The following is a 23,085-nucleotide window of genomic DNA, read 5'->3' as shown; positions in this document are numbered from 1 at the left end:
TATTGTAGGATGTTATGAGCACAGAGGGATGCAGCTTCCTGAACACAACAGTTTTTTTCCTGTATCCAAACTGAAATAGGTCGAGTGACATTGTTTGCAGATGGTTGGCACGTAGACCCTTAAACACTTGTTGGGCCTTGCATATACCCTAAGAGACCAGTTAAAATGTCTCTCAAGACTGTGGACAGCTCATCAGCACACTATCTGATACTAGATGCAGAGACCCAGCTGCCTTCCTGCTTTGTGTTCAAAAGATTATGCTCCACAGAAAAAGATAGTCTGAATTTTGTTGCGAGACTTCCTGTTTAGATAAGCGACTATTTTTCTTCTTTAATTACATCATTTGTGAAAATTACTTATAGATATTTGAACATTTTTATGTTGAAGAAAAAGGGCAGCCTTAAAGTGTAGGAAATCTATAATTATGTCACTGATAAAGCAAACACAATTAAAGAATTCACAAGTGGACTCAAGGACTAGACAGCTCTGCAAGAGCATGATGTCATGCAAGCTCTCCTGCAAGTTGGGGCTTATATAATGTTTCACAGTATTTGGGTTGGCCCAGATAATGAAAGATGTTAAACCTGAATGTGATATATGACCGAAAAATTATGGAATATTGTATCCTCGGGTGTCCTTCCATCAGGATTTATCTGCAGTCAGATTATAAATCAAAATAACTTGCCAGGTCGAATGAAATGCTGTAGGTGCTTAAAAAGACTACAACTGGAATAAGAAACAAAGTGTTCCAATGTTTGGTTGTTGATGTACAGGTACTTTGCAGAGTGCATTTTTCCAAAAATCAGAACTTGCAATGAAGCGCCACGTGTTTTCTATGAGAGCTCCATGCACTTTCAGGGAAGTTGCTGCATGTTGTTAATCACCATGAGACCACAGCTGAAATCAATACAACCACTAAATATATTATTATGCTGATATATGAAATAGTTTAGAAAATATACTTATGTCAGACTCACATTATTAACTATAAAAATGTTTGTGGCAAAGAACGTTGAGTTTAACTAAACCAAGCAACTGTACAGATTCAGTGTCACTTAATCTTTACAAAACATTTTTAACTGGCTGTTTTAGGATGCTGTACGTTCGACATTCTTTCTAAATATTTGTTGCGGTGGCTTCATCATTTTCAAAAAGGTGGAAGATGAATGTGAAGTAATTGCGGATCCCTTTTTTCTGATTAAAATATTCATTAAATTATTTACTACTGAACCAAAATAGTATTGCTTTCACCCTGCATTTGATTGTTTTAAATGTAAGAATATTTATTTATATTTATCAAAGGGTAGAAATAATTAATACATAAAAAAGACCGAAGATGTAAGGTATCAGTATCTATAGACAGGCCTGCTATCAAAAATACAGCAAACAATTCCCAGCCTGACCACTCACACTAGAGCAAACAAGTAGACAGAAAATACTTGACTGTAATTATTTTATTAGTTTTAGTTAAGGAACTGTTCAGTCTATTTGCTAATTTTAATCTAAAAATCAGTTGACTTTTTTTTAGTCAGCCTCTGTTAAGGGCAATTTTCCAGTCGAAATACAAAACACTATGCTGCTATCCTACCAATTTTACTTTTAAGTGAAGTAAAATAGGATTTCTAATGGTAGTTCTTAGCAATAAAAGAGCAAATGCAAATACATTTTGAGGTTTGGACTGAACTGACTGAATTTGGACTGACTTTAACAAGGATGCATAACTTGCAGAGAAGAGTTTAAAAAACATTTTTAAGCAGAAACTTAAATCTGCTAAAATAGGAAGTGAAAACAAAGTACAAAACCTACGGAGTTCTGAAAATTTGCTCCCTGCATGGGAAGGCGTTGAATCCATTAAGGACATGCATTCAAAAAGACCCTCATCTCTCTTGCAGGAAAGTCTGACTCTGAACATGCCAAATATTTGAATGTTGTTTATGACTGCTTTTACACACTTGATGTTAGAGATGAACTGTTTGTATGAAGGAAAGCTCCACCTACAGAGGTCACTTCAGTAAACATCACTTGTGACACTGTTTGCATATCCTTCAGGGGGAGTGATGGAAATCCTGTGCCGGAAAACATTGAAACTTCTGAAGAACTGTACAGGACAGCTGGTTGGCTATTTTTTATTTTTTATTTTTTCATCTTTATTTAACCTGAATATACTGTAGAGTTTCAAAATCTTATTTACAAGACTGTCCGGATAAGATGGGACTCCATACAGTTCATCACCTCTGGAAAGACTGTTATTGTACACGTGTCCAAGTGTAAATCACCAGAAACACAAAATCCCTCCTGCTGTCTTACATCAAGTCTTTAGAGTGGATAATAAAAGCTGAGATATTATAAATCACGTGGAGCAGTTTAGACCCTTTACAGTTTGGTCATAGAGCATGAAGAATTGTACCCTGTCAAAATGAGCCTGGGAGCTTTATAACTTTTAAAAATTCTTAAGTGCTCCTTCCACCATCCAACTAAATCCTTCGTTTCTGCAGACCACTCATCCCCCAAACCAAATACAGTGTGGGATGATCCGTCCAGTTTTACAGATCTTCCTCAAGGCCAACCGAAAGTTCTTCTCCATGACCTCTCCAAATTCCTCCCTGAGCCTTAGTTTTTGCTCATACTATTGCTGAATCTGGAGTTCTTATGAAAGTACAATACCTGTCAGCCAATAGGAGTGCCTAGAGCTAGGATGGCCCTGAAGGCCTCCTTCTTTAGCTCGACTGCTTTCATCACCACTGCTGTTCAACAACGGTTCCTCTGGATGCCAACTCAACAAGAACTGATGACCTTCCGGCCACAGCTCCTGGTAGCTGAATCTACATTAAAAGTTATGAACATGGTACGATGAGATCCCGTGTCCCTAGCTTCCCTTGGAAGATAAAAGACAGTCTCCTGGATGTGTAAATTCAAGATCTTTCGAATAAGATCCTTCACCGAGAATTCCCAGTTACCCTCACCCCTTGCTTGGGATTTCCAGGTCTGTCAGTCAGCCTTTCCCATCTGCACATACATATTAACACCATATGGTGATCAGTAGACAGCTCTGCCTTTCTCTTCACTTGAGTGTCCAAGATCTGTCCACAGATCTAATTTAACCTAAGGTGTCCTGGTACCAAGTGCATCTATGTTCTAGCTCATGCTTAAACATGATTTTTTTATGGACATCCCATGCCTAGCATGCCATGGATTCTTACTCCCAATCATACCTACAGGTATCTCCACTATTGAAATGTGCACTGTGAATCCCCAGAAGGCACCCCTTCCAAAACACCATCCAGAGACTCCAAAAAGGCCAAGTAATTTGAACTACTGCGCAGTGCATCGGCACAAACAAAAGTCAGACCCTTAGCCCCTGCAACTCAAAACCACAGAGGTAACTTTCTCTGTCACCTGGGAAAACTCCAGTGTTTACCTGCTCAGCCAGGGGCTTGTGAGTATATGTACACTTGCTCTATGCCTATATCCACATTGTGTGAATTAGCTATGCATAGCCCCCCTAGGATTACAGGGGTTCTCAAATCCATCTGCCACTTGAAAATAGAGTAGCTCAGAATTAACATTATTAAATTAGGTCAAATTGATTGTTGATTTGGTTTTTAGAATAACTGAATCAATATCTTATATGAAACCAAACCTGATAAATTAGAACTTGACCTCATTTTAAGAATCAGAATCAGCTTTATGGGGCAATATTGTGTGCACAAACAAGGAATTTGGCTTTGTTTTCAAGTGCTCACAGCATATAGACAATCTGTTTAAATATATAAACTTTAGTGGAAATAAAATAAAGATAGAGGAACAGCATGTAAATGTATGTATTCGTACAGCCAAGTACATATAGTACAGACTAAAAGTTTGGACACACCTTCTCATTCAAAGAGTTTTCTTTATTTTCATGACTATGAATATTGTAGCTTCACACTGAAGGCATCAAAGCCATGAATTAACACTTGTGGAATTATATACTGAACAAAAAAGTGTGAAACAACTGAAAATACGTCTTATATTCTAGGTTCTTCAAAGTAGCCACCTTTTGCCTTAATTACTGCTTTACACACTCTTGGCATTTTGTTGATGAGCTTCAAGAGGTAGTCACCTGAAATGGGTTTCACGTCACAGGTGTGCCCCGTCAGGTTTAATAAGTGGGATTTCAAGCCTTATAAATGGGGTTGGGACCATCAGTTGTGTTGTGCATGATGTGGATACAGTATACAGCTGGTAGTCCTGCTGAATAGACTGTTAGAATTTGTATTATGGCAAGAAAAAAGCAGCTAAGTAAAGAAAAAACGAGTGGCCATCATGACTTTAAGAAATGAAGGTCAGTCATTCCGAACAATTGGGAAAACTTTGAAAGTGTCCCCAAGTGCAGTCGCAAAAACCATCAAGCGCTACAAAGAAACTGGCTCACATGAGGACCGCCCCAGGAAAGGAAGACCAAGAGTCACCTCTGCTGACCCAAAGTTCATGGCCATAGGTGAGAGTAGGAACATAGACCGACCGGTAAATTGAGAGCTTCGCTTTTCGGCTCAGCTCTCTCTTCACCACAATGGACCGGCACAGTGCCCCCATTACTGTGGCAGCCGCACCGATCCATCTGTCGATCTCCCGCTCCATTCTTCCCTCACTTGTGAACAAGACCCCGAGATACTTAAACTCCACTTGAGGCAGGAACTCCCTCCAACCTGAAGAGGACAAGCCACGCTTTTCCGGTCGAGAACCATGGCCACGGACTTGGAGGAGCTGATCTTCATCCCAGCCGCTTCACACTCGGCTGCGAACCACCCCAGTGCATGCTGTAGGTCTTGGCTAGAGGGGGCCAGCAGGACCACGTAATCTGCAAAAATAAGAGACGAAATCCTCTGGTCTCCAAACCAGACCCCCTCTGGCCCATGGCTGTGCCTAGAAATCTTGTCCATAAAAGTTATGAACAGGACCGGTGACAAAGGGCAGCCCTGCCGGAGTCCAACCTGCACAAGGAACAAGTCCGACTTAGTGCCGGCAATGCGAACCAAACTCCTGCTCCGTTTGTACAGAGATCGGATGGCCCCTAGTAAAGGGCCCCTGATTCCATACTCCTGGAGCACCCCCCACAGGGCATCACGAGGGACACAATCGAATGCTTTCTCCAGGTCCACAAGACACATGTGGACCGGTTGGGCAAACTCCCATGAACCATCGAGTACCCTGTAGAGGGTATAAAGCTGGTCCAGTGTTCCACAGCCGGGACGAAAACCACACTGCTCCTCCTGAAGCCGGGGTTCGACCATCGGCCGGACTCTCCTCTCCAATACCCTGGCGTAGGCCTTACCAGGGAGGCTGAGGAGTGTGATCCCCCTGTAGTTGGAACACACCCTCTGGTCACCCTTCTTATGTAGGGGGACGACCACCCCAGTCTGCCAATCCAAAGGCACTGTCCCCGTCTGCCACGCATGACAGTCCCACACCATCCAAAGACTTGAGGTACTCAGGGCGGATCTCATCCAACCCCGAAGCCTTGACACCGCGGAGCTTTTTAACCACCTCGGAGACTTCAGCCTGGGTGATGAAAGAGTCCAACCCCGAGTCCCCAGCCTCTGTTTCTACCAGGGAATGCGTGATGGCAGGGTTGAGGAGATCCTGGAAGTATTCCTTCCACCGGCCGATAATGCCCCAGTCAAAGTCAGCAGTTCCCCACCCCCACTGTAAACAGTGTTGCCGAAGCACTGCTTCCCCCTCCTGAGGCACCGGACGGTTTGCCAGAATCGCTTCGGGGTCAACCTGTAGTCCTTCTCCATGGCCTCACCGAACTCCTCCCAGGTCCGAGTTTTTGCCTCTGCCACCGCCCGGGCCGCGGCACGCTTGGCCCCATGGTACCCATCAGCCACCGGGTTCGGGGATTGCCGCCGCGACAGGCACCGCAGACCTTACGGCTGCAGCTACGGGCAGCAGCATCGACAATAGATGTGGAGAACATGGTCCACTCGGACTCTATTTCTCCATCATCACTCGGAATCTGGTCAAAGCTCTCCCGGAGGTGAGAGTTGAATTCCCTGGCCAAGGGGTCCGTCAGACATTCCCAGCAGACCTTCACTATGTGCTTGGGCCTGCCAAGTCTGTCCGGCTTTCTCCTCCCCCAGCGGATCCAACTCACCACCAGGTGGTGATCAGTGGACAGCTCAGCCCCTCTCTTCACCCAAGTGTCCAAAACATGTGGCCGAAGGTCTGATGATACGACAACGAAGTTGATCATTGACCTCCTGCCTAGGGTATCCTGGTGCCAAGTGCATTGATGGACACCCTTATGTTTGAACATGGTGCTCATTATGGACAATCCCTGACTAGCACAGAAGTCCAATAACAAAACACCGCTCGGATTCAGATCAGGGAGGCCATTCCTCCCGATCACGCCTCTCCAGGTGTCACTGTCGTTTCCCACATGGGCGTTGAAGTCCCCCAGCAGAATAATGGAGTCCCCAGGAGGGGCACTGTCCAGCACCCCCGACAGGGACGCCAAGAAGGCCGGGTACTCCGCACTACCACTCGGCCCGTAGGCTGAAATGATAGTCAGAGACCTCTCCCCAACCCGAAGGCGAAGGGATGCGACCGTCTCATCCACTGGGGTAAACCCCAACACGAGATGGCTGAGCTGGGGGGCAACAAGCAAACCCACCCCAGCCCGCCGCCTCTCCCCGTGGGCCACTCCAGAGTAGAAGAGAGTCCAGCCCCTCTCGACGAGATGGATTCCAGAGCCCACGCTGTGCGTGGAGGCGAGCCCGACTATTTCTAGTCGATATCTCTCGACCTCCCGCACAAGCTCAGGCTCCTTCCCCCCCAGCGAGGTGACATTCCACATCCCTAGAGCCAGTCTAAGCATCCGGGGATTGGGCCACCTAGGTCTCCACCTTCGTCCGCCGCCCAATCCTCTTTGCACCGGTTCCTCACGGTTCCCCCTGCAGGTGGTGGGCCCACTGGGGGATGGTCTCGCGTTTCTCGTTCGGGCTTGGCCCGGCCGGGTCCCGCGAGGAGCAACCCAGCCACCAGGCGCTCTCAGACGAGTCCCAACCCCAGGCCTGGCTCCAGGGTGGGACCCCGGCTCCGCCGTACCGGGCGACGTCACGTGCCTCGATTTTGTAGTCGTCATGAGGGGTTCTTGAACCGCTCTTTGTCTGACCCGTCACCTAGAACCTGTTTGCCATGGGAGACCCTACCAGGGGCATTTAAGCCCCAGACAACATAGCCTCTAGGATCATTTGAGCAGTCAAACCCCTCCACCACGTTAAGGTGGCGGTTCAAGGAGGGGTGCGTAGCAGTAATCAAAGCAAAAGGTGGCTACTTTGAAGAACCTAGAATATAAGACATATTTTCAGTTGTTTCACACTTTTTTGTTCAGTATATAATTCCACGTGTTAATTCATAGTTTTGATGTCTTCAGTGTGAAGCTACAATATTCATAGTCATGAAAATAAAGAAAACTCTTTGAATGTGAAGGTGTGTCCAAACGTTTGGTCTGTACTGTATACATTTATGAGGTGAACTGTAATAGACAGGCAGTGTACCGTGCTGACTGCTTGCACCAGTGCCCAAACTCCAGGACCATTTGCAAGTGCTGGTGGGTTCCAATAGGGTTTTAGGTGAAGAATTCCTCAAAGGAACAAATGTGTTGAAATGACCAATTGGTGGCTGTCTAGTGTAAGGGGCAATCCATCAAAGTGGATCTGACTGTGTAATATGGGTCAAAACAAGAAATGGGAAGTATGTGTGTGGCTGTGTCCAAAGCCTGACCCCTGTTTAAAGAGATAACGAGGAGGCAGGGAGCTGAGGGAGAGGGAGAATAATTAATAAACGAGAAATAAAAAGAAACACTAACCCAGAGGAATAAATTAAACTACACAGGTAATTGAACACAGGAATGAACTATGAAAATATAGAACCTCATGAACAAATAGGAAATGATGAAAACAAACCTACATGAGAACCAAAACCTAACACTCAATGATCTTAACAGCATTGTGCTCTGTGTATACACTTAATTAAAGCTGTGTATAAAACACACAAATCATATGAGTAACCCAAAACCTAAATAAATACAGCATGTTTGCTTGTTAAAGTAAACCCCAGGATATGCTTTCTAAACATTTCTTTAACATAAGAAATGAACACAAGAACACAAGAAATCATTCTGGCCTAAAACTGTCAGTCTCTTGAAGCACATGCTGTTCATCTTCAATCATCTTCTCAAGGGACTAAAATCCAGTTTTATGTGATTGGGATTTTTAAGATATGTTTATACAGGAACCCTGCAGAGAAAATTCCTCCTTCGTTGGGCACAAAGCCATTGTCAGAACAAGTTAGCATTTAGGAGCCAAATCACCAATAGCTCTATCCAAGATAATCTGTTTAATAAAGATTTGGGAAACCACAAACCACACAAAGAACACAGGTACAGTCGTGATTGTTATTATGATTATATTATTTAATATTTAATTAAATAATAATAATTCAGCCTGTTAAGTGTTGTCCTGTGAATACCAGCCAAATAAGGCGGTGGTATTAGGACAACAGAGAAAAGGGTCAAGCTCTGGCATTACTGAATAGCAAAACTCTGCACACACATGGAATAAATTCCCACAATTTCTTAAAATACAAGAATTTCTTAACAAAGATAATTCAACTCAAAGTCAAACTTATTTCAATTAACAAACTCTTTATTATCCTAGAAAAAATCAACTAAAATTATCACAAAAAAATATAAAATGAAAGAAAAAGGAAAACCAATAAACTATATACAAATGGGGAACAAGCAATCAAAGATCAATCACAGATGGTTAAAAACTACCGATAAAATGATGCATCATTACCATTCAATGTTATTATGTTTGAAAACCAAGGATCATTTTGAAGAATCTGGAAATGAGGTTAAGTTAGCCTTTGAACTAACTGAGACAATAATTGTAATAATACTTGTAAAACATTATTTTAATAAAAATAATATTTCAAAGAATTATTTGCTGAATAAAACCAATCTTCTGGATGACTAATTCTCAGTGGTGTTTAATTAGCTCTCTTTATTTAGTTAAATAATATTTAAAGAAATAATATTAAGTACATCTTTATCATATTTAGTAAAATAATATTTATGGAAATATACTTTCCTAAATTGGAACCTAACAACCTTTCTGGATAAATGATTCTTAATGCTCCTCACTTGGCGACGAGGAAGCCTAAGGACTCATAAGATGGAGGCGAGTCACGTGTTACCATTTACTGGGCTGGAGTCCCAACAGTTCTCTGCATGATCTGGCATCAAACTAAACAACGTCTACACTGTATATTGTCATGTATTCAGTATTGTTGCCTGAGAGCTCTGTATGTTTAAAACATATGCGCATTCCCTGGGAATTTCCAGGCAGGTGTAGTTTTGACATTACATTACAGTTGAAACGACCCAAGTTCTAATGCGAATGAGTTTTTGCAATACGCTACAGAATTGTGGTCTTTTTGTACAACACTTCATCTTGTGTGCTAAAAATGCTAAAACAATATTTTGTTGCTCTTTTATTGACAAGCAAAATAATTTTCCGATTTTCCACAGACCACTGTCTGCACAAACCAAAAAGATTGGTCACAAAAGAATTTGCTTGAATAAAGTGGCATATGAGCAAGAACACACTGATGAATAGTTTTATGACTTCAAACACAGGTAGTGTTAAACCATGTGCCTGGTGTATGAAAACATGACATTAAATTCTGCTAAACATCAGAAATAATTCATGCAGTGTGCAAAATAATTTTTCGGTTTATTTCATGCTTGTGTTTTGTACATTCCAAATGTTTCTTGTTTTGCTTCTGCAGTTGTTCAGGTTTTTATTCATTTTAGTCAATTCAAGAGACCATAAAATTAGTTGTCTGTGTGGAATACTTCAAGAAATGGATGGCCGAAACCCCCTGTAAACCTATAAATGAAAGATTTGTCCAGTGAACAGAAAAGCTTTTAAACTTAAGAAGCCAATTTAAAGACCTTGTTCGTAGAAATACAAATCACAGACACAATACCTACAGTGCCTTGCGAAAGTACTCGACCCCCTTGAACTTTTCAGCCTCTTGCCACATTTCAGGCTTCAAACATGAAGATATAAAATTCTAATTTTTTGTGAAGAATCAACAAGTGGGACACAATAGTGAAGTGGAATGAAATTTATTGGATGTGTCAAACTTTTTTAACAAATAAAAAACTGAAAAGTGGGGCGTGCAATATTATTCGGCCCCCTTGCGTTAATACTTTGTAGCGCCACCCTTTGCTCCAATTACAGCTGCAAGTCGCTTGGGGTATGTCTCTATCAGTTTTGCACATCGAGAGACTGAAATTCTTGCCCATTCTTCCTTGCAAAACAGCTCGAGCTCAGTGAGGTTGGATGGAGAGCGTTCGTGAACAGCAGTCTTCAGCTCTTTCCACAGATTCTCGATTGGATTCAGGTCTGGACTTTGACTTGGCCATTCCAGCACCTGGATACGTTTATTTGTGAACCATTCCATTGTAGATTTGGCATTATGTTTTGGATCATTGTCTTGTTGGAAGATAAATCTCCGTCCCAGTCTCAGGTCTCTTGCAGACTCCAACAGGTTTTCTTCCAGAATGGTCCTGTATTTGGCCCCATCCATCTTCCCATTAATTTTGACCATCTTCCTTGTTCCTGCTGATGAAAAGCAGGCGCAAACCATGATGCTGCCACCACCATGTTTGACAGTAGGGATGGTGTGTTCAGGGTGATGAGCTGTGTTGCTTTTACGCCAAACATATCGTTTTGCATTGTGGCCAAACAGTTCGATTTTGGTTTCATTTGACCAGAGCACCTTCTTCCACATGTTTGGTGTGTCTCCCAGGTGGCTTGTGGCAAACTTTAAACGAGACTTTTTATGGATATCTTTGAGAAATGGCTTTCTTCTTGCCACTCTTCCATAAAGGCCAGATTTGTGCAGTGTACAACTGATTGTTGTCCTATGGACAGACTCTCCCACCTCAGCTGTAGATCTCTGCAGTTCATCCAGAGTGATCATGGGCCTCTTGGCTGCATCTCTGATCAGTCTTCTCCTTGTTTAAAATGAAAGTTTAGAGGGATGACCGGGTCTTGGTAGATTTGCAGTGGTCTGATACTCCTTCCATTTCAATATGATTGCTTGCACAGTGCTCCTTGGGATGTTTAAAGCTTGGGAAATCTTTTTGTATCCAAATCTGGGTTTAAACTTCTCCACAACAGTATCTCAGACCTGCCTGGTGTGTTCCTTGGTCTTCATGATGCTCTCTGCACTTTGAACAGAACCCTGAGACTATCACAGAGCAGGTGCATTTATACGGAGACTTGATTACACACAGGTGGATTCTATTTATCATCATCAGACATTTGGGACAATATTGGATCATTCAGAGATCCTCACTGAACTTCTGGAGTGAGTTTGCTGCACTGAAAGTAAAGGGTCCGAATAATATTGCACGCTCCACTTTTCAGTTTTTTATTTGTTAAAAATGTTTGACGCATCCAATAAATTTTATTCCACTTCACAATTGTGTCCCACTTGTTGTTGATTCTTCACAAAAAATTTGAATTTTATATCTTTATGTTTGAAGCCTGAAATGTGGCAAGAGGTTGACCAGTTCAAGGGGGCCGAGTACTTTCGCAAGGCACTGTAGATTTAAGCTGAGATATTTCTTACCCAACATAAAAAATGTATAGACCTTTGAAGGAAAATAGAAATAACTATTTTACAATACTTCATTTATCTCAACGAAAGCACTTTATTCCAGGATTTTTGGAAAACAGAAAAGAACATACCTGGACTAAGCTGTATCATTACAAATGACAAAAGCAGCCAACAAAATGTACATGAAACCTTAAACCACTTATAGAGTGATATGTTAAAGCTATATAGCAGTTGAGTGAGAAAAAACATTTTTTTAAACCATTTTTGTGTTGAGATATTTCTCAAAACATCTCGTAAGACTTCCTTGCTCTAACATTGACCTCTATCAAAGTCATAAAAATGTTAGAAAAACACGCTTTTGCTATGATACATTGAACTGAAATCTTGAAAAAAAAATGTCATTTGAGCTGCTAACATACAATGAATTTAATGACTCAATCTATATACAAATAAAGCACCACTAAATTTGAGAGTTTATAAGAATGGTTCTTTGTGGTTAGCAAGTACTATCACAATATATTCAGAAACCGACACTTCAGATGTATCTTGTTTAAGACCCGAGTTTCAGCCTCCATGTATAACTTCACCAGGAAGATATCCTCATCTGGCCAGGCTCAGTTCCTTCCCCTCCTCCTGTTGCCAGCTAACAGAGGAGATAGAACAATAAATAAATGTTAGTCACATAGAACTGCTTATTGCCTAAATGGGAAATAAGTATTGCATCGCAGCTAAAAAATCTTTATGGTCTGATCTCAGCCCCTTCCACATGGCAGAACCAAGCTCAGCAAGAAGGTGGGAGTATGGCTACCCCCGCAGAACCTCACAACTTATGTGAATTATGGACCTCGGACAGACCTCACAAAAAAGTTGCACACACTGCAGCTGCACAGACAGTAAATGTCAGCTTAACATTTAGGTGAGAAATGTGCAGGCAAGCATGTTGAAATGAGCAAGAAGCCACAGTTCACATTAGGGATTGGTTGACTTTTTTGGAAATATACTCATGTGCTTCCTCACTGGAATTAAGGACAAAGAGAACGGTAACAATCCCTGTGTCTGCATGGAAATTGTGATTCAGCATTCGGCTGGCTTAGCTTAGCTCATGAACTGGAAAGTGATAGAATCAGCCAACATACACATCATAAAGCAACAACCAGCAAACCCCAATTTTATTCATTATTTCTTTAATTTGTGTGGAATAAGAACACATGAGGTTTTACAGTAGGTTTTACTTTTTGGCTTAAACAGTTTTTCCCAGTGAAGTTACAAGGCAACCTGGGGGGATTCAAAAGGTAATCTGGCTACCGTCTCCAACGTTTAAGCAAAGCAATTTAAACTAAGCAGATAAAAAAAACGGGGTTTCTGGAAGTCCTATATCTGAAGATAGAGTTAGATGGAAGTAATCATTTTTGTTTTGGTTTGCTTTGTGTTGTTTTTGTTCTTCACATTTACCATGCACATATGGGTTTTTTTCATGTACTTTTCAGGTAAAAAACAAGCACTACAAGTTAATTTTTAAAAATGTCAAACCATTCCACTAACAACACCCAGAATGACTGATGGTGGCGGTACATATATGTAATGCAAAAAGTATGTGACACGAATGCAGGAACAGACATGAAATTACAGCCAACATCAGCTCAAAGACAGTGTTGGAGATTCTATTTAGACTGGGTGAAATTCAAGGGTTTTGCTATTTCTTTTTTTTTCTTATTGTTTTCTTTTTTCTTTTTACCTACAACTCTTCTTGGATTAGGTCTTCCTTCTACAAAAGGGAAGCAAACATACACACCCCACATTAATAAATAACAGTTCTTCAGAGTCAGTGAGTTGTACAGAATGATAAAACTCACTTTGGACCATCCTGGTAAATTGCTCAGAGTCAAGATCAGCGTTCCCTTCAATGGTGGTAATTTTTGAAAGGTCAACTCCTGATGGAAAAATTAAGTTTTCTTTCGGTGAAATTACAGATTTTACAAGTCATACATCTAATGTTTTATCAGTCATACTCTATTTTCTAATTAATCTGTCATTATAAAGATAAAGGCTGAACATTACAGTAAATATCCTTGTACTTTTACATTCACTTACCTTCCAGGGCAATGTTTGTGGTCCCAGAACTGACAGAATATTGAGGGCCTGGAAAGAGAATTTCTTAGTTTTCAGGACTTATGTGAGGCTTTTGACATAATGACTGATTGACAAATATTTACCTGAGACAATCCTGGTGACTTTAGTGATAGAAGGTTCACCTTCAATGACCCTGGTAACCTTGGTGATGGAGGGCTGCCCTTCAATAACCCTTGTCACCTTTTTTATTTTAGTAGCTGTGAAATAATAGAAAATAAAAAATAAGAGACTGTTTCATTAACCTGGCAGTGTAATAGCCTTAATGAACAGAATTTTAAGAGTTCCTTAGGTAAAATATACATAGCATTACTTACTCATAAATGTAAGGGGTATTTCCTTATAACTGTATCCTGAAACGAACTGTAAAAAGTTTGAACAATAGTTATAGCAGAATATTATTAAAACACTGCATATTAAAATACATTTTAAAAAAAAGGTCCTGTACATAATGAAGAGTGAAGGCACATATTTTGTCTAATACAGAAAGCAACATGCCGCTCTATAAAATTGTTGAAGCTTTGATAAAAACTTAATTCACCTTGATTTGTATGTATGTAATTAACTTCTTAAATATCATGAGGAGATCCTGACTCCCCACAGGGATATCTGAAAGGCAGCAGAGGAAGTTAACCACAATTAGGCTTTTATGCAATTTAAAAACAAGAACATGTCTTGAAATATTTATTAATGGAAGTGAATGTTAGAGACGTTGAAGAGACAAAATTCCTACCTTGAGGGTACAACATTTGGTCGATAAAATGAATAACACCATTGGTGGCCATTTTATCGCTTTCTTGGTGCTGCACAGAATTCACTTGCACAGCATTATCTGCCTGATGTGAACAGTTAAAGCAATAATAAATGGCAAAATTATGGCATTAACAGGAATTAACACTGAACTCCAGGAGATTTCAGTAGCTTGCGGCTGGCTGTGGTATCACAGTATACGATGAGATTGTATTTGATGATTACACAACTAACAAATTAATAGCTAAATATTCAGAACACAAAACCTTCGAGTCTTAAACATATTTATATATGTATTGAATAATCAATTGCGTAAAAATTTTCAGGACTGAATACCTACTGATTTAAGTTGGAGGTTGCTTCCCTGGAGAGATTTAAGAAGATTGGTCACGCCAGCCTCCAGACCACCTCCAATGACAATACCATTACTGAAGTGATATAGAAGAATTGTCCTGAGACCATTTATGTTGTCTGAAATAAATAACAGCAAAACATTATTTATTAAGGAAATTACCAAATTTTCAACTGTCAAAATAAGTGCCAGAGGTACAATCAAAGGTAAAGTCATTACAGCAGATGTACCTTTCAACAAGTTCACATCCCTTTCAGTCAAAGCAGCAAATGCCTTATCGCTAGGGGCAAACAGAGTAAAGCCTCCCTCCTGTCTGAGCAGGTCTGTCAACCCAGCAGCTTCCATTAGAGACAAAAAAATCCTGCAGCACAAAGAAGAAGAAAAAAGTTGGCTGTTAAAGAAACCACAGAGGACTGATAACTTGCACTGACAGCACTTTGTTGTTTCCATGTGTGCTTAATGAATTTCATGGAAAATGAAAGGTGGTTTGAGACTGATGCTGTCTTTTAACACCAAAGTCCACTTTTACCAAAATTGTTTGGAACTTACTTGAAACTTCCACTTTCAGTCAGAATCTCAAACATTGATTTTTCTGCAGGTTTCAACATAGTCCTCATGAGATGAAGGGCTCCATTGCTCCCTTCTTTGCTGCCTCTTATCAGGCAGGAATTCTCAATACACACCGCCTGCAGCGCAAATCCACAAGTTAAAAGCAAAGGTTTGATGTGATATCTTCAAAATATTACTGGAAGTATGACATCAAGGATGAAGTGTTTGTCTAGTGGTATAAAACTCTCATTGTAAGGCAGAAGTCTGGAGAAGATGACGCACCGTGCGGTAAATGAAGACCCTGAGAATTTTTCCACCAATGGTCTCCAGCTGCTGGCCATTATACAGTTGTCCAAGGCCAATCTTATTCTTTAAGATGTGGTTCTCCAGGATGATCCTGAAATCCCTTTGATCCATTGCCATCACTTCAGCTGGAATTGAAAGACATTTTTCTCTTGTTTAAGTTAACATCCTTCCATTGCAAGTATTTTTTTTGTTAAATGTATTCATTATTATCACAGCAACAAAAGCCCACAAGTTGCCACTACTGTGTCATAAACCAATACCTTTGACTAACAGTGACGTTATGGCTCTGTAATTAATACATGTAACCTACAGTCACTAATAAATTATGATGACCTAGCATACATTAATTATGTATTGAATTTTCTTAGTTTCCTAAAAACTAATAATTAATACTTTTCCTTTATGTTAAAGAACCTCATTTGCTTCCTCAAGATAAGGCGGTAAAGATTGGGTTCTTTGGGAGATTGTTGTTGACAGAAACCTTCTTTTGCCTGGAGTGATACATGCAGTGTATGTATATCTTTTGCTTTAAAATCTTTTCAAATAGAGACATTGCAAAGCTCAACCTGTTAGTGGCACTGCATGTTCTGATGATAAAGAAGTGACAGCTTTCACAGTTTGCTGTACATGTTCTGAACACAAGATACATGTTCCTATATATCTACTCTAGATTGTGCATCTGAATTATACATTCTCTGGCTTTATGGGCATTCATATGGCTAATATGTCTGCAAAATTATACATTAACAACAAGCTTACAAGAAGCATTTATGGAAAGACAACACTGTAACCAAACAAGGAGCAGCCTGATGTCACTTGAGGCCTTCTGAGGACTGCAGAACAGAGATGCCATATATGATATACCACGCTGTTTCTGACTCACCAGTAAAAGCAGCATTGAAAGGAGCCAGCAAAGTGTATTCAGCATCTGCTCTAATCTCAGTGGAAAGGCCCAGCTCGGACACCATGTCACCAAATATTGACTGTGAATCTCCCAACAGTTCCATTACCTGCTTAGCTAAAAGCAAAAACAAAAAATCAAACACCTTTAAAATGTGAAAGACAGACAAATATTTTAGTAAACAATAAGGTATGCTGAAGTAGGACAATTAGGGAAAATGGTGATCTAACCTGAGTCTGGAATCAGCACTTGGTCAATAAGGTGAATAACACCATTGGTAGTGACTATGTCCTTTTTAAGCACCATTTTGATGCCATTAACTGTTAAACTCTCTCCATCGCAGCCAATTTCAATGTTGTTTCCCTCCAGGGTTTCATAAGAAGTTCCAGCCATGATGGCCTCAGAGCACTGGACTGAGTCCAGGAGGTGGAAACTCAGAAGAGCTGGAAAGACAATATATATTTTTTCTTTAAACAGTGTAGTAAGGCATTTATAGGATGCATGAAGAGTGACTTGTCATATTAAGCTGAACAGATAATGCCATGGAAACCTGTAGATCCTTTTGGACCCTTTGACTGGATGTCTTGATATGTAGAAATTTGATCTGATCTTATTGGCCAAGCTACTGAGAATTGTGGAAATATCATGCCAAGTTATTCAGCCTGCTCATTAAAACAGCTGCATCCTGCTACTCAGTCTTTACAAATCTGATGCCAAAAATTTTTCACGGTTTTTTTAAAGCCCAATATTCGTAGGCTTTAAATTGTGATTGTTGTAGTGTTTCCTATGTGACTGATAACTCACCATAAATACTTCTAAACATAAATATAATGCATTTCAAGGCAAATTGTTATGTTTGAGACATAAAACTGACCTCTTTTGGGGACTTTAAGACTAAATATAGTTATGGTGAAAAGTTTACATGCATTCAGCATTGGAAAGAATGTCTTTAATTGGGCTTAATCGATAAAAAAAAACAAGAATTGGGTGAATAAGCTTGAATTTGTTCAGGATCTTCTGTTGTCCAGACAGCATAACATTTATACATGCCCAAATATGTACAGACATTTCCACTAATATTTATTAAAATGTCCCTCAGAAAGTTACACTTTGAACGCACATTTGCCATAATTGTGGCAAGTATTTAAGCACTTTTTTGACAGAAGGATTTAAATTGAATGGTTTTCTAGCATGAACTTGGCTTCAACACAAAATCCCGAAATTCTCAATTAGAATAAGGTTGGGGGCTATTCGATTGTTATCCTACTTTATCTGTCCCAAAGTTTTAATTTGAGTTTGGGAACATTGTCAAGTTGTACCACACAACTGTGTCAAACTTTTAACTGGTTAGCAGCTGATTTGAAGTGATGTACAAGAACTTGCAGGTATATATATATATTTATGATAGGCCTAAGCCTTGTGGATCCTTGGTTTTTATTGAAGATTATATAACCATTTTATCTTTATTGGTTGGACACAACTGGGTGTTCCAACATGACATTGATTCCAAACACACCCCAGGAAACCAACCAATTCAGATAATATGCCAGAATGACCGAGTGATATTCCTCTCAATTCTTGTTTTTCAAAATAAATAAAGCTGCATTTTGTTACATTATCCACCCCTGGAAAAAGAATGACATTCATGCCAATAATGTGTATATGTAAACCTCTGATTAGAACTGTATATGTATTTCACAGATCCAAAGTGGTTTCCCTTATTTAAAATAAGCAATGTTAAAATGTAAAATAAAAAAATATATATATATCATTGTCATTTACCTTTGAGGACACCCTTGTCACTTAAAAGTCTTTCCATGGTATCACCACCAATCTTATCAAAGGCATTATTGGTGGGGGCAAAGAGAGTGTAGTGTCCTGGCTGACCCAGTTTTTCCAGCAGTCCAGCAGTCTGAACTACGTCCTAACAGGTGGTTTCACCAGCAGCATTATGATTATGAACATAAAATAAAATGGGCAAATAGGTATATTTTGTATACTTACAGCTAGCGTTGTCAAGTCCTCCTCAACTTCAATATAATCCTGCATAGTGCTTCCAACACTAGTGATGACACGGTCAATGACATGAACGACTCCATTTGTTGCCACCTGGTTACCATAGATAATCCTAGCACAGTTTACAGTAACCACCTGCAAACAATATACATTTTTATGTTAAACCTCAGATACATTGTTCTAACACAAGACGGCTATGCTGCAATAGTTCTACATGTAGGGTGCAACTACATGGCAAAGCTCACCCCATTGGAATAATGGTTAATATAGAGACCAAGGTCATTGTACATAGAGGTCAGTGTCAATCCATTCTTTAAATCTTTGGTCAGCAGGCGTTTGTTGACCATGTGATAGCGCAGAGCATTGTAGAGTTCAATGTTGACGTTGCTGACCAGTGCATTCCTTACAGTCTGTAAGATGAGGGAAACAAAATGGTCAATGGTGACAGAAACGTTAAGACGTTGCAGAAATTATTGTTTTGTCCTGACTCACCTCATCCAACAGCTCCCAGGCCTCGTTGCTCGGAGCAAAGAAAGTGAAGGATCCTGGTCCCTCAATCTCAGCTCTTAGTTTAGAAATGTCAGCATAATTTTGGGTTGAAGTGGCCTTCACTAGAGCCAAACTCCCATACACGTGGTCAATTGGAGCAACTAAAAAACAAATATGCTTTTGTAAAACAAAAAAAACAATTAACTGATGTAAAGAGACTATGCGGTAATAAAAATGCTCCCTCTTAACTGGGTTTAATTAAAAAAAATATTTCACAAATATTCTTCAGATGGATTATGAGCCTCCATATAACTTTTGTGCACCCAGTATGTTCTAGCACAGACTATACCTGCAGGACAGCCACGCATGCCTTCAAGCTTGATGTAACCTGGACAGCACTCATACAGTACAGACCTACAGAGAAAACAAATAAACATAGAGTCAAATCCATGAGTATTTCACATTTTGTTTAATTATATTTGCAATAACTTTTTTAACTTGGTTGTATAACAATTTAGAAATGTGTAATGACTTGTATGTCTATCTTTTAGAGGAGTCTTCTGTGTTTGCAGATGTAACTTATTATCTCCTGGATTATCTCAACACAGTGCGATCCAGCACTTTGAGCCAAAACCTCAGGAAAAGGGTGCCCTGAGGATAATGCTACCATTTCAGTAGTAGATTATTTTCTTGCCAAGATAACTGTCATGATGTAGGGTGGTTTGGTTTTTGGTTTTGGGTTTCTTCTTATGTTTTTCACAGTCAAGGTTTTGACTCGTTCTTTTGTTATTATTCTTCTTAGATTTTGAATCATGCTTCTGTTTTTCCTGGTCATGCTTTAGTTTTGTTGTCTTGTTCATGTTTTTCTAGTTTGTTTATTAGAGTCTCTGTTTTGGCCGCAGCCACGTTTTGTTCTGTCTGTCAATTAAGTTTATTCGGCTCACCTGTCCAAGTTAATCTGTCCCCTTGCTTCACCTGGTTTTCACTCGATATATTCACACCTGCTCTGTTTGTCTTCGCGGAAACATCTTTCACTCTCATGCTCATGTCTAGTTCTCTAACCAAGTCTTGTCTTTTTTTTTATCATGCCATGCCTGTCTTGCCTGCCCGTTTGTTTTGTTCCTGCCTCCTGCTGAGTGTGAGTTTTTGTAAATTAAACTTTTTCTTCACTTACCATCACGCTGCCTGCTTGTCTGCATTGTGGGGTCCAATATCAAGTAACCCGTGACAATAACAATGAATTTTGAACTTTTCTTCACATTCGACCAACCTCAAACATGTTGGGATTTTGGCATATATATAGTGCTGGATCATGAGGGTATTATAATAGAATTGCAAGCACAAAAATATTACATTTAGAGGCTGTAATAATTTGTTCGGTTATGTTTAAAAGACAATAAAAAGTCTTATAAAATGAAACACAACTGATTCAAGTTAAAATGGATTGCTGGTTAAGAAGCAAGTGGAGATTTGTTTCTTCCACTCATTTTGCCTGAGACTGCAACTTGAAGAGAACTGTAAAACATAAGGTGCTGCTGCCAGATAAATACATGATGTACTCAAACATGTTCAGTCATGTTGAAACTGCAGCTCTAACTCCACAATGTGATGATGTACATTTCACCCAAAATAACTCACAACTATTCAACAATAAAAAGACCCTCAATGCAGATGCAGCTATTAAAGATAAGCAATACCATATGTGGTATTGAGGAGGTCATTAGGATAGATTTCTTAGGTTTATTGTGCGAGATGTTGATCCTAATCCAACTTCAGTTTGACATACCGTAATTAAAGTTATGTAGTAAGAACAATATTAGGCATTTATATTTAAAAAAATAAACCACTTACTATTGGCTCATGAAAAAGCAACATTATTCTACAATGATTTAACTGAATGTAAATGGAGGCACACAATATAAAATTTTTGACCTTAATTTTCCAGTAGGTTGTTTAAAATCTGTATTCCATTTAAGCTCCACATGTGTGCTCCAGTTGTAGCAGAAATCTGAGACGGAGATTAAATAACAGCGCTGCACTTAAAGTATGCCATGTTCAAAAACAAAAGAGAAAAAACATGAAAAAAACATGTAACAAATGTCAGACAGAATAAATTTCTAATAGAACACGATAACAAACAGAATTAGAAAATATTCAGACTTTATAAGCAGAGTTTATTGACGCACAGTGTTCTTTGTTTAATCCACTGCAGACATTTCAAACATTGCAAAGACCACTGCTTCTAGGCCATGCCTAACTGAATGTATATAACATCTGTATTTGAATCAAGGTTGAATGGAGTTGCATGAACGGCGATGCGATTACACAAGCCCTGAGGGGGCAAAGTCAGCAAAACTCTCGTTATATTGCTTTCCCACACTGAGGGATTGTGTCTGGCAAGGGGCCTGGAAACTTCGGACCCCTATTCGACTTCAAGTCTTTTTTTTTATTTATTATTTTCTGATTTTTAACTTTTTTTTTTTGCAAGGTGGACTTTGACTTGTGTTTGGTTATGCGGGGGTTGGCAAAAGAAGGGGTCTCATGTTAAACCTGCCGCTGAAAGACAATCAGCTTTTGGATAATAAAGAGAGGGGAAAAAAGTCTTAAAGACCCTCAAAAACAGGCATGGCTTAGATTCATGTTTAAGCCCTAATTTGCTGAGCCAGCAGGACCACTAACAAAACAAGAAGTTTTAGTGACAGAACTGAATGTGTTTCCATTCATGAATGCAGTGACTATTCTGCAGCCACATCATATCCTGGAATCAGTGGTTCACCACTGTGGCATTCAACGACCACCGGGCTTCTAACATTATATAAACCCTATTGAAGTTTATGGGATGAAGTAGGATTGTCTTCAAGGCGAAACGTTTTAAAACTGCATCAATAAATGTGTTGTTTTTTTATTCTACACACCAGTGTCGCTCAAAGTAGCATAACAGATGTCTGTTACTGTAAAAACACCCAAGTTTCCATGAAAGCTACTGAGATGAACCAGGAGAAGATGTGAGAGCAGGCAGAAACGGTGAAAAGAATTTCAGAAAAAACTGAAACCTAACCCTTGCTGCAGGTAACTTTATTTTTTAAACTTATTTGTCATCTCTTTAAACTGTATAACCAACTTACGCTTTCTTTCCACAGATTGACCCGTGGTACCAATTACGGCAAGTGCTAAAGTATTTCTTCTTTGTCCCCATAACTTGCTGAAGGGCACAGACATTGGGTCTGAGGAAATTTGTTGGAGAAAATATGACAAGGATTAATAATCATACAAAAAAGCGAAGTGAAAATTTTTTTCAAATTAACTTATTCATCTTGACTATGTGGTAAAACAAAACAAAGAAACTGCTTGGTAAGATATCAAACTGTCAAGCATGAATATATATTTAGCAGTTTCTCCTGTTGCTTCTGAAGAAAGGCAGTCAATCATTAATAATTATATCAGTGCCTGTTGTGGATGTAATGTCAGTTATTAATATTAATTCAACAACTATCATTATGAGGTTATGTCATTAAAACAATATAGTATTAAATAAAAATTCTCTCACAATTTATGAAATTAAATTGCAAGAAAGTAGCTTTTCCTTAGGAGAAACAAACATAAATGTACACCGGTGAAAACGGACCTCAAAAATTCAAGATTCATGCATGTGCAGTGAAATATTGAGGTACTGTAGGTTAACTATCCAAGCAAGCAAAATCTAATCTTTAAAATAATCGTCGATATTGTTTGACTTACCCTTCTTTTCTTGCCCTGATGCGGCTGTGGGTAACTATTTTGTCATAAGCTGAGGAGTCAGCATAATCAAGGGTAGAAAGCACAAAGAGTGCAAAGGCAGACACAAAAATTTGCTTCATTCTTGATTCCTGAATGCGCCTCCAACCCAGAGTAAAAGAAGCAGGCTCTTTCCTGA

General features: G+C 39.6%; 1 protein-coding gene across 2 annotated transcripts; it reads right to left on the bottom strand.

Moving 5' to 3' along the window:
* Nucleotides 1-11,752: 11,752 nt before the first annotated feature.
* Nucleotides 11,753-23,068, bottom strand: postnb (periostin, osteoblast specific factor b). Of its 2 annotated transcripts, XM_047392622.1 has the most exons (21): nt 22,911-23,068; nt 22,298-22,396; nt 19,522-19,586; nt 19,176-19,333; nt 18,929-19,093; nt 18,672-18,818; nt 18,450-18,591; nt 16,898-17,110; nt 16,650-16,784; nt 15,743-15,891; nt 15,461-15,597; nt 15,142-15,272; nt 14,900-15,030; nt 14,543-14,645; nt 14,351-14,418; nt 14,127-14,172; nt 13,896-14,009; nt 13,774-13,821; nt 13,536-13,613; nt 13,418-13,447; nt 11,753-12,325 (listed from the first exon to the last, which is right to left on the bottom strand). In XM_047392622.1, the coding sequence occupies exons 1-21, from the start codon at nt 23,027-23,029 to the stop codon at nt 12,297-12,299; spliced, it is 2,307 nt and encodes a 768-aa protein (XP_047248578.1). In that variant the 5' UTR covers nt 23,030-23,068; the 3' UTR covers nt 11,753-12,296. The 2 variants fall into 2 exon arrangements, with proteins under 2 accessions (XP_047248578.1, XP_047248579.1); XM_047392623.1 differs by lacking the exon at nt 13,418-13,447.
* Between the last annotated feature and the right edge of the window lie 17 nt (nt 23,069-23,085).

This window comes from Girardinichthys multiradiatus, chromosome 18, assembly GCF_021462225.1.
Source record: "Girardinichthys multiradiatus isolate DD_20200921_A chromosome 18, DD_fGirMul_XY1, whole genome shotgun sequence".
NCBI classification, from domain to species: domain Eukaryota; kingdom Metazoa; phylum Chordata; class Actinopteri; order Cyprinodontiformes; family Goodeidae; genus Girardinichthys; species Girardinichthys multiradiatus.
The sequence above is the reverse complement of the archived record's forward strand: the minus strand, read 5'-3'. Positions and strand labels throughout refer to the sequence as shown.